Source organism: Toxoplasma gondii, chromosome Ia (assembly GCF_000006565.2).
Source record: "Toxoplasma gondii ME49 chromosome Ia, whole genome shotgun sequence".
Lineage (NCBI taxonomy): Eukaryota > Apicomplexa > Conoidasida > Eucoccidiorida > Sarcocystidae > Toxoplasma > Toxoplasma gondii.
This window is the reverse complement of record NC_031467.1, coordinates 498,862-509,162: the sequence shown is the minus strand read 5'-3', so window position 1 is coordinate 509,162 and position 10,301 is coordinate 498,862. Positions and strand designations below refer to the sequence as shown.

General features: G+C 49.8%; 2 protein-coding genes across 2 annotated transcripts; both read right to left on the bottom strand.

Annotated features, from left to right (window-relative positions):
* Positions 1 to 523: 523 nt before the first annotated feature.
* TGME49_293680 (hypothetical protein) lies at positions 524 to 5,154 on the bottom strand. Its single transcript, XM_002370129.2, has 6 exons — positions 3,974 to 5,154; positions 3,010 to 3,498; positions 2,615 to 2,790; positions 2,385 to 2,490; positions 1,797 to 1,866; positions 524 to 1,565 (listed from the first exon to the last, which is right to left on the bottom strand). Exons 1-6 carry the CDS (start codon positions 4,853 to 4,855, stop codon positions 1,357 to 1,359), a joined length of 1,932 nt encoding a protein of 643 aa, XP_002370170.2. The 5' UTR covers positions 4,856 to 5,154; the 3' UTR covers positions 524 to 1,356.
* A 212-nt stretch (positions 5,155 to 5,366) lies between these two features.
* Positions 5,367 to 10,232, bottom strand: TCEA1 (transcription elongation factor A TFIIS). Its single transcript, XM_018782203.1, has one exon. The coding sequence runs from the start codon at positions 9,297 to 9,299 to the stop codon at positions 8,043 to 8,045; it is 1,257 nt and encodes a 418-aa protein (XP_018638613.1). The 5' UTR covers positions 9,300 to 10,232; the 3' UTR covers positions 5,367 to 8,042.
* Positions 10,233 to 10,301: the final 69 nt, after the last annotated feature.

The window sequence follows — 10,301 nt, the reverse complement described above, 5'->3', positions numbered from 1 at the left end:
CAGGTCAACATGGATCCAGAGGAAACACAGGAATTAAGTTGCTGCTCACCGGTGACTACACTATATCACTGTTTTTCTCCGAAGGTATAAGGCTTCTTTAAGTTTACTTATGCCAGTGCTAGTCATATCGCGGCCCCAAGATGGGCCAACTGGAGTGGAAGTGGTCCTCCACTCACGAGGCTTTCCACATATACATGTAAAACTGCCCCACTCTCTGTTGGGCGCTCTACTCGTCAGAAGAAATGCTGAAAGCCTATCTCTGTGGTATGCTCCCATACGAGATGGTCTGAAATTCGTGTGCGCCTAAAAAAAATTTACTAACTGCACGGAGATGTAGTTAGTCGCCGAAACTCTACTGGCACCTGGCAACCATTCTGGCAACACAGTGAAGACGCCCCCTTCACGGCAGGGCGGGTTCCCCCCCCCCCCCCCCGGCTTATTCTGGCTTGACGTTGATCTGTCAGACGCTGTCAGCCGACGCTCACGCGGTCGTAGCTGCCAACTTTGATTTTCTTGACGAAAGCAAAGCAGCTTCGCCGATCCGGTTCAGAGAATCACAGATGAAAACGAGGCCATTGCTGCCCGCATGCATTGCGCGGAACTCGTATAGAGCGACAATTTTCGATGCCGTTCGTTGTCGGTGCTTCATCGTAATGAGCTGATGACAAAAGTCTCCGGTCGGATGCACACACGCAGCGCTGCGGTGAATTTCGCTCAGCTGTGTGAGGTGTTTTCACATATGTGCATGCAGGCAAGGTGAACATTCTCCGACAGACTTGTACAGTGAGCTAAGGTTGCAAAAAGAGGAGTTTGTAACACTTTCATATATCAAGGTTTGTCTGCCATCACTGGCTATGTGGCTACAACGATGCATATTTCTAGGGCAAGGCCGTGCTGGCTTCTTACATGCACACTCGTGGAAATGCTCGGGATTTTCGAAATGATAACCTACGATGCTGCAGAGGTGTACCACAGCGGCGGACATCGTCTGTGTTGTTCCGTGATGGCATATACCACAAAGCCACCTTGTGACATATCGTGCCAAACACATGCCAACAATGACTTCAACTTCTTTCTGAATCGAATAAAATTTGCCTACACCAAATGGAGTACGAATAAAATGTCATCCACTTTGATAAGATTTTGAAGCCAAACACGCGCGTGTCGTTGTGGGGAACAAACGTCGGTCCTTTGTCATCAAACTGAAATCACCGCCTGATTTAAGTATTTTTTATTGACAGTGACGATCGAAACTTATCAATCTACCACGACCGGCGACACGGCCACGCAAGGTTTATCGTCACGACACTGCTCTTTTCAGAGGTATCTCGCAACACAGACCACAACATTATCTCATCATTCCCACGGAAGACGACGGTTGCCTGGACTGCCCGCCGACTCGTCTGCCTTGTCCCACGCAGCCTGTAAGTTCAGGTCCGACTGGAACGAATTTTCTTCTTGCCAGTGATCCAGTGTTGCCTTGTTTAATGGGTTTGCCTGCTTACAGTCTTCGACAAGATTTCGCATCACCGTCAGTTGTTCTTTCTTCAATTTTCCCGTCTCCTCTGCGTCAGTCACCACATTCACACAAAACCACACCGCCGGTCTAATTCACCCGAACATAACAGTGTACGCAAGGAAAAGAGTACTCGACAAAAAACAAAAGCATGTTAGCATTACATCGCCGCATGTAGGCAGCAACTAAAATGTTGGGGTGAAGAACTTTCTACAAGCAAATAGCGGATTCAGTTGCACCCCAGCCATATACTTATTCTGATTTATTTTCTCACGCTTACCCCCGAACTGGATTCCATCTTCTAGCCACTCCTGGAATCGCTCAAGGTCCTCAACGGTATACAGACTCGCCTGAAAGCCATCAGGAAGTGGCACGGTGCATGCAGCTTAGGCAGGAGTTGCAGGACGTGCTGGCTTGATACTCGGAGCTGAATCCGTTCTTCTACCTCCGGTGCGTGTGACTCAAGTGTACCGAAGGAAATGATTTTCTTACCTGTCGACGCTAGACGCAACCTCCCAGTTGAGACACACGCGCTTCTTGCAACTATATTCCCGCGTACAACATCACCGACAAACGATACGACCATGCTAATATTGGAGGGGGAGGAAGGGGAAAACCAGTGTTCTTCGTAGGGCTTTGGATGAAGGCATCGAATCATTACGCAGGCAGAACGTTGGTGAACACGTGCATCACAACTTTAACAATGGAGATGAGATCGCCTTAACAAGGTCAGGGCTAAAGACAACCTGCGATCAGCGCCAACGGTACCTATGGCTGCCCGTGTCAACCCTGGTTTAGATTAGGTCTTGAAAATGATCCACCGAACAACTATACAAAAGGCATCCGTCAAAACCGATTTTCAGTTTACCTTTAAGATAGCACGACGTTTGTCTGTTTGTGTTTGGAAACAGAGGCTCAGAATCCGGACAAAGTCCTGTCGATTGCTCTTCATCATTTCTAGATGAGCCAAAATCCTGTCACAAAGCGGAAAAAACAGTCACACGAGTATCGTATATTCAAACAAGTAGTCGGGCTGCTGGGCGCTGTTCCACCGGCCTGGAAGAAGGCTTGGAGCATCAGTCTCTCTGTATATCATACCTCCTCTTGAGCGTCTTCAGAGCCGTTTCCGAAAGAGCCTCCTTCGCCTTGTAAGCCGAATACTTCATGTGGGCTTCGTGAATCATTTCGTCTATGAAATTCAGGAGGTGGGCATCAAGCAACCGCTGCTCCGCCATTTGGAGAAACAGTGCGTCAATTCTCGCTGCGTCTCCACCCTGTGAGAAATAATTTGCTGGGAAAAAAGAATGTTGGTCACCATCGTGATGATTTCAGCTTAGTCTTACTAACAAAATGTCTCGACAGGTGAAAACATGGTCGCTCCGAGTCTCATTCATAGCTTAGTCATTCCGTACGAGATGGGGATGGCGCAATGAGATGAAAACTCCAGGTGACGCTAAAAACCGCCAATACGCTTTTTCTGGTCAACCGCTCACCAGCATCGCCGCCAAAAGGCGTTCTGCTTTCCTTTTAGCCTGCCGACGGCGATGATATTTCGCCAGGGCGATCAGCTGTGGAGAAAGGTGCTCCAGCCTTCGTAGCCTGCTCAGCGGATCTAGATTTCCTCTATCCGTGTTGACCTCATCTCTCTCCTTCGCAGCACTGCGAAAAGAGACATTTTCGCTGCTTTCCTCGTGCCCATTGACGCGAGATCTCGTGTCGCTCGGAGTCCCTGCGTCTCGCTGGTCCAGCCGCAGATCCGCTGTCGACCTGCTGATGTCTGCCTCATTTCCGTCTCCGCCGACTGCTTCTCTCTCAGAACTGCATCTTTCAGCCAGCACTGTTGAGACCCACGCGGGGTCCCCTGATGAAGCACTGGCTACCTGCTGTCGATAGTTAGACCTAGCAAGCTCGAGAGTCCGCTCTAGCAAGTCTCCCTCGCACAACAAAGGCAGCAGCTGCTCGTCAATGTCTTCGGGAGAAATCTTTGAAAAAACTCGAACCGGGACGGGCACATACACACACACAGGGAGCAGGGAAGCGTTTATGGCACCAAACAAAGTCATTCTGCCACAGTTTTCACAGATACCTGAGGCATTAGGTACCAGTTCTATTGAAGTACAAGGGGGTAGGCGCACCGACACTCCTACAGCTGCTTACCAGCGCCCATCATCCCCATTCACTCCCTCAAGTTTCATGATTTCTGTCCTCCTTCCGTCGCAGACACCTTCGAAACCATGCTTACACGAAGTAAACCCATAAACGGCTGATGAACCCAGTGACTGAAAGTGGCATGGACAACGGAAAAATCCAGAAGAGTCTAGTCTGTCTGTAAGATGATACGAAGGCGTACTCTGTCACCGGCATATTTGGGCTCTTGAAATCGTCATTCCCCGGAATTCGACAGTACTTCAGGCACCATCTGCTTGACCTTCACAGACAGGAATAGTGGGGGCTTACATCCTGCTTCGACGAAAGCTCCAGCTTATGTATCAGATGTCTGATCTGGTTCATCGCCGCAAAGACCGGTTCATCAAAAAGGACGTGATTTCGTAAGGGATACACAGGCACATACTTTTCATCCGTGAATTTGCTGCCGCCACCACCACCGGTGGATATTTCCTCATTTAATGGCGTTACGTGCTGCGAGTGGGACGACACCGTCAACCCCTCCTCGACGTGGGCAGCAGCCAACGGACGGCGGAAACTTTGAGAAGATAGGTGTGATGAAGCATTCAAGCTCTCAAATAATGGTGTTGGCACTTCAGTGACAGTGCGGAGAACACATGAGTTACCCGGACCAACTGTGAAACTACATGGTGTGAACGCACAATCCCGAGAAGTGTGTAGTGCCCGAAGGGAAGACGAGGTGGCGCGAAAGTGTAAGGGGTCTTTAAAGTGCGAAGCATGAAGGGGCCACCTTCGACGTATGGAGCGTATCCGAGAGTGTGGAGAATGCTTTTGAAAAAACAACGCAGCAGTGAAAGCTCCTGTGCCAAGAAAACCTGCGACAGCAGGAACCGGCCCGGGGAAACACCAATGATGCAAGTTTTTCGCAGAACGTCCTCCTTCTGTCGCGCACCGACAGGGCGGCTTCACTTGAGAAAGGCCAACGCGCGAAGCAATCCCATCTACCCCCGAATCCGTCCATCCTGACGGCGAAAGCGCGCTACTTGCCCTTGAGATAAGCGTAGCGGCAGCAAGCAATATATTCCACGACAGGACCCACATCGCGAATGCGGGTGTCGCTAGCTTCCTCTTGGAAAACCTCTGCGACACGACAAACCCCAATCTTGACTTTTCAACCATGCCACGTGGTGGCATCGGTTGACGATGAGCCATTATTGGTTACAGAACATGCGCACTTCGACTAAACTTGAAGCTTTGAATCGCAGGCTCCCGCTCATGACCGATGCTGTGACCGACACTAGCTGGGTCTTGGACACTGGCCGCATTCTGACACACCTCAGTCGTCCCCTTTCAAACAGAAAATTTTGAGAATTCTAAGAAAAATGTGGCACGGTAGCCAACATGCTCTGTTCAGAAGGTAGCAGCCAGTACATTTGTGTGTGTAAAGATGCCTGTCAGACACGCGAACGCGAACATCTCGTGGTATGTTGATGGTTTATCTGAGATTTTTCTACCACAGACAGCATCGTAAATACAAGGGGGGGTTCATTCACCCTCAAAAGCTTACATTCGGTTTCTACGTGTCATACTGTCTCATTCAAACGGCAGTCCTGCATGCGGCCGGGCACGCTAACAAAGAGTGCTGACAACGGTGGGGCTGGAAATGAGAGCCCCAGGCTCTAATTCTAAAAGCAAATAAAAGAAAATTGTGTTGGGATCGACACACCATCCAATTTCGTTCTCCCTTTCGATGGACGAGTCTTCTGCTTTAACAGTGACGATCCCTCGCTCAACTTCGAACACGGCTTTTCTGATGATGGAATCGTCCCAGGGTCTGCGTAGGGTCTGTGTGGTCTTACACTGTCAGTCCATGACAGGAACTACCACGCGCTCGCAAGGTTACGAGCAGGTGCATCCTTCAAAACGGTGCGGTAAACAGGCAGAATCCATCAGCTGGCGAATATAATAAAGGGATTAAAAAACGAGATATCACCTGTGTGCGTGTCTGCATCAGTGTCAGTCGTTGTTGCTGGACCTGCTGCAAGAATGTTACCGCAAGCGGGTGTCCATGCATCACTCTGGTTTTTCAGGCGACTTCAATGTAGGGATCCTTTATTTTATATGGCATTTTACTAAGATGACAAGGCGTTGTGAGAAGGGCCATCGATCACGCGTAACACGTGCGGGTGGTGTGTCACATGGACTATTCGGATACTGTTTGAAAAGAAAAGAGTACGACAACGAACCCTCACCTTGCTTAATGTTCCAGTCAACAGCGCATCGGTGTGACAGTAAGGCTGGGGGAACTACGGAGCAGCATTTAAACGACACTTTGCTGGACAGCAGCTCTCAGCAATCAGTGTGGCGCTGATGACGTGAACGCGACACAAGGGAAAGGATGCCTGCACAGCATACAGATGCTTCAGCCTCCAGCGCACGTACCAGAGGAACCGTGACCAAAAAAAGAACAACTCGAAGGAGAGACCCCTGCACAAATGTTACTTGCACGCTATGACCACTACCGTAAGGAGCTGCCAGCAGTGGGCTATTAGAGGGATCAGAGCAACGTAAACAAGCGGCCCACAAGTTTAACCCAAGACGGGTACTGCCTGTTTCTGGGAATAACGAGTCCATGATACCAAATCGTACCGTCCATGGCATCCTTCCCGCAAATTTATCATCGACTGTCATCACATGTTCGCTGCTGGTGAAAATAAAATTAGTCGGCATCCAACTGTCACTGTTATACTTGCCGCCCCCTTTTCAAGGCAACTTGCAGTATTATGGTCCCAGCACTTTGGCTCCTGCTCTGCAAGGCTCACGTTGTCCTCGTGGATTTCCCCCGCTCGTAGTAGCCACAACACGCCTACACGTGTTGGCATAGAACGTATCTGAAGGGCATGTGAGGCTGGCGCTTTGATCCGATGATAGGCCCGTGGTATTCCCACGGTTTCCCTGTCATGCGACATAGCTCTGACACCCCTATAATGCGTATAAGTACTACACGACATCGCCAGATGTCCCTGGCTCATGTTTACGCAAATTCATGTTGATCAACAAATACGCACTGAACGGGCAGGGGCAAAGTCATGTGTAACAACGCCACATGGCCGACTAACAGTCAATGTGAGCTTGTATCTTGAGCTTTGTTCAGAAGCCTCAGGTGCCACCCCTTTCCTTCAGCGGCAGAATCCACTAGTGGTATCTGCGAACCAGTCGGCCAAACAATTTTGCCACAAAATCCGCGACTACTGGCGCCCTCGCCAGAAATTTGCCAAGGCCGAACTTATCCGGTAAAGTTGAAGATTTCTGTGTGTAGCGTTGAGCGGGATGTGGTTTCAGTTATATCAAAAAGTATCTGCCTTTCGCTGGTTAACATATGCTCTACCACTGTGGTGGACAGCAAATACGCTTGCTATTTCGCTGTCTAAACCTCCGAGAAAGTCAAAAGAGAACGTGCGAACTCTAGGCCTTCCTTTGAGCAGGCACCGTGTGTTCACTTCTCGGCATCCCCCAGCAGGGCACAAATTCGTCAGTCATACTAGGTTCTTTTATCGTGTGGCACCGCAGCAGATGTCGATAAGGAAATCATGCATACACCAGGGTTAGATACTGGAAATATGGCTCTCTTCGGCACGTGTCTCCCCCATTTGGTGTGTACGCCCCTTATACAGTAAAGTCACCACTATTATAGGGAACTGCACTAGCTGCCGACGTTTGTGTGGTAGCTGTACACAGCAGCTACGTCTAACCGAAACGCCACGCCCGTAAAATGCAACTTCCTGAACCCGGCAAAATTAGTGAAACAAATTGAGAAATTGGAGCAGAGGCATTGACCAGGTCGACCGACGTAGAACAAAGAAACGTATTTGCTGTTCCCAGCTCCGAACTACACATAAACATAGCACATGGAAGCAGTAACACGCCAAAGCTTTCCATTTACAGGATGATTGCAGCTCTTTATTGCTGAGAAAAATGCATTAAAATCCAAAACTCTCAGATCGAGGCTGGAAAGCCTTCGAAGCGGTTATTCTCATCCCTTTTTCGACACTCACCACATGTAAGACCCGATGCCAGGTTTTCCCTACCCAGAAGTAGGAATATTGCAGAGACGATTGACTGGAATGCAAACTAAAACGTGTGGCTGAATAAGCCAGGAACTCAGACTTCGGTCTACTCCCATCAGTCACCGTCTCATGTCCCCACCCCCAGAACCCCTTTAACTGCATGACTCCACATTTCATCAACGAGATGCCCTCTCCTTTTGCCACGACAACCGAGGAAACTCCCCGACGTTATGCTGCACACAATGCCCCATCCCACCAGTGGGTTTCGGATAAGTACCAATTGTTTAGACTATTGTCCATAACTGTTCGAACTCCGCTTTTGTTACTTATTCTCAGAACTTCCACCTGTTCCCGCACTCCAAGCACGTCACAAATGTTGTCATCGGCTCATCTGATGAGCGCGTTTGCATCTGAAAATACACCGTTTTTGTCGTCCTGCATTTGAAGCACGGGAACTGGCCACCTTCCGAAGCGCCTTCCATTAATTTTTTCATTTCCCAGTCTGACTGACATGCCTCCATGCTTTCTTTCTTCTGCAGCTCACGCATACGTTTTTTCTCGTCAGAGGCCAGGTCCGCAGAGCTCATAATCGCTAGCTGTTCCGGTGTATAAACACCACACAGAACTTTGAGATTCAAGTCAGGATTCTTTTGATCTGCAAAATTCCACTTCAGCGTCTTCAGTTGCATGTTGTACTCCTTTGTACTCTTTCTCCTGACACAGTATTCCTGCCACAAGGCTTTCTCGATTTCTGCTGCTACACGAGCGGTTTCGCCAGATCTATCCGCTCCGAGATCTCTTCGTGATTGCATCCCGTCGACCAGTGCACGCCATAAGAAACCTCGAGCTCGGTCCCGTACAGCATCACCTGACGCCGGTCCCGGATAATCCTCCACTGCCGTAGAGGCCTTTTCTGGTGCTCTGTCGACTGGCACGCCGTGGAGTCCTTCATCAGCACGTGGTGATGAATTTGATGACAACCCATGTGCCTTCTCGTTAGCGGTGTCATTCCCCAATGTTCCTGTGGGGGGCTTTCCTTGGCCGCGGCCATTTGGTCCGGGTCGGGAAGTCGCATTTTCTTTGGCTAAACCGCCCCCACTTATGCCTGCCTTCCACTTGTGAACCAGTTGCGTGCACCGAGATCGGATCTGCGAATCCGGATGAGTTCGCAATTTCCCGACAGAAACGCCGATTCGTGTCTTCGCAAGCAGCTCTCGACTCATGTCCACTCGGTCAAGAACTGTAAGCGCTTCAAGCACATCATCTCGCACACCAAGCAGCGGCGTCACTGCCGCTCCCGGTGCACCACCCTGTTGCCCGTCCTCCAGAGCGGCTTTCGCGTGATCAATTACTTTCTTCAACTCGAGAATCCGTTCTACCCTCTCCAATGGAGAACATGTTGCGAATATGGCAGCAGTGTTAGTTCCAGAGCCGGAGACCATTGGCCTCTCACTCATGTCTGAGCTCGCGGGCACTGCGGCGCTGCTGTCGGTATGTCTGCCGGCAAGAACGGACGTCTGTTCACTTTCCATTGACTTAGAATGAGCATTGGGTCCTTGAGCGTCAACATCTCTGCCTTCCATGATCATGTTTTAAAGAGCGCAACCGTAAGCAGAAAACTGACAACGAAAAGTGTTGGAAAGGAACGGAAATTTCCTACCACCAACTACGCGGAGTGTGGTCATCCGTTTTATCCCAGGGGAAACACCGAAGCTCCAAAACTGCAGCCAAAACAAGTAAATAACCCCGTAGTCTACACGAAATCTTGGGGGAAAACGTCTCTGCGTTGCATAGGCGTTTCTACACCGTCAAATCACAAGGTCGTCCACCTACAGCCCTTTGTTTTGATGCACGAGACACCGCATGCTCACGCCAATCCTTAGACCCCAAACCACATCAGAACTTGAAGACCTGTATGAAGTCCTCAAGGCGGAATTTGCATCTTCGTGGTTCTGAACAGAGTCCGCACCGTCAGCAGTCTTTCATCCAGAAAACTCGTCGTAACACCCTGTTGCGCTTCGGCAGTCTACACCGTAACTCATATGGCGTTCACTCGTTTCTTAGCGAGTACCTACGCCGTCAGCCCAGCTGCATCCGGCCAAGAACGGCAGATTTTTTGTGCACCGCAACACAGAAGTGAATCCAGTCCCCGTAAGCGCGAGACGAGTGTGGCGTCGGCCGCGCACAAAATCATCGCTCCCCTACGCTGTTGAATCGCCGTGGCTCCTGCCGCGAATGTAAAAGAATGAAGACAGGTAAACAGACAGTGTGAGACGAAGTGATTAGAAGCCAAGGTACAGGGTAATCCTTCAACAGGAATGAAAAATGTGAAATAGCCAGGACGGAGCTGGCCGCAGAGGGAAATTCTCCTGTCGTCAGCAGGCGCAAACCTGACCAGCAACGCGTCGGATAAATGTCTCCGTCATTCCACCAAATCTGTCAAGAAAAAAGATGCGCACAACTTAGAGACATTTCCTCGTGAAAATTATCATGGAAAATGAGCAATGAAGCTTGTTGCCGAAGCACTTCAATGTTATGCGCTCTCTCTTTCATCCTGCGAATAGGGGGGTTCCAGTCTGCGTTGAAGACGT

What these genes read in the sequence shown, in the direction of transcription:
- TGME49_293680 (XM_002370129.2), bottom strand. Translation starts at nt 4,855, where the DNA reads ATGGCTCATCGTCAACCGATGCCACCACGTGGCATGGTTGAAAAGTCA. An exon ending in GCCTTTTGGCGGCGATGCTG is followed by an intron (nt 2,791 to 3,009) that starts GTGAGCGGTTGA and finishes TATTTCTCACAG; the next exon opens with GGTGGAGACGCAGCGAGAAT. An exon ending in CTGAAGACGCTCAAGAGGAG is followed by an intron (nt 2,491 to 2,614) that starts GTATGATATACA and finishes GCTTTGTGACAG; the next exon opens with GATTTTGGCTCATCTAGAAA.
- TCEA1 (XM_018782203.1), bottom strand. Translation starts at nt 9,299, where the DNA reads ATGATCATGGAAGGCAGAGATGTTGACGCTCAAGGACCCAATGCTCAT.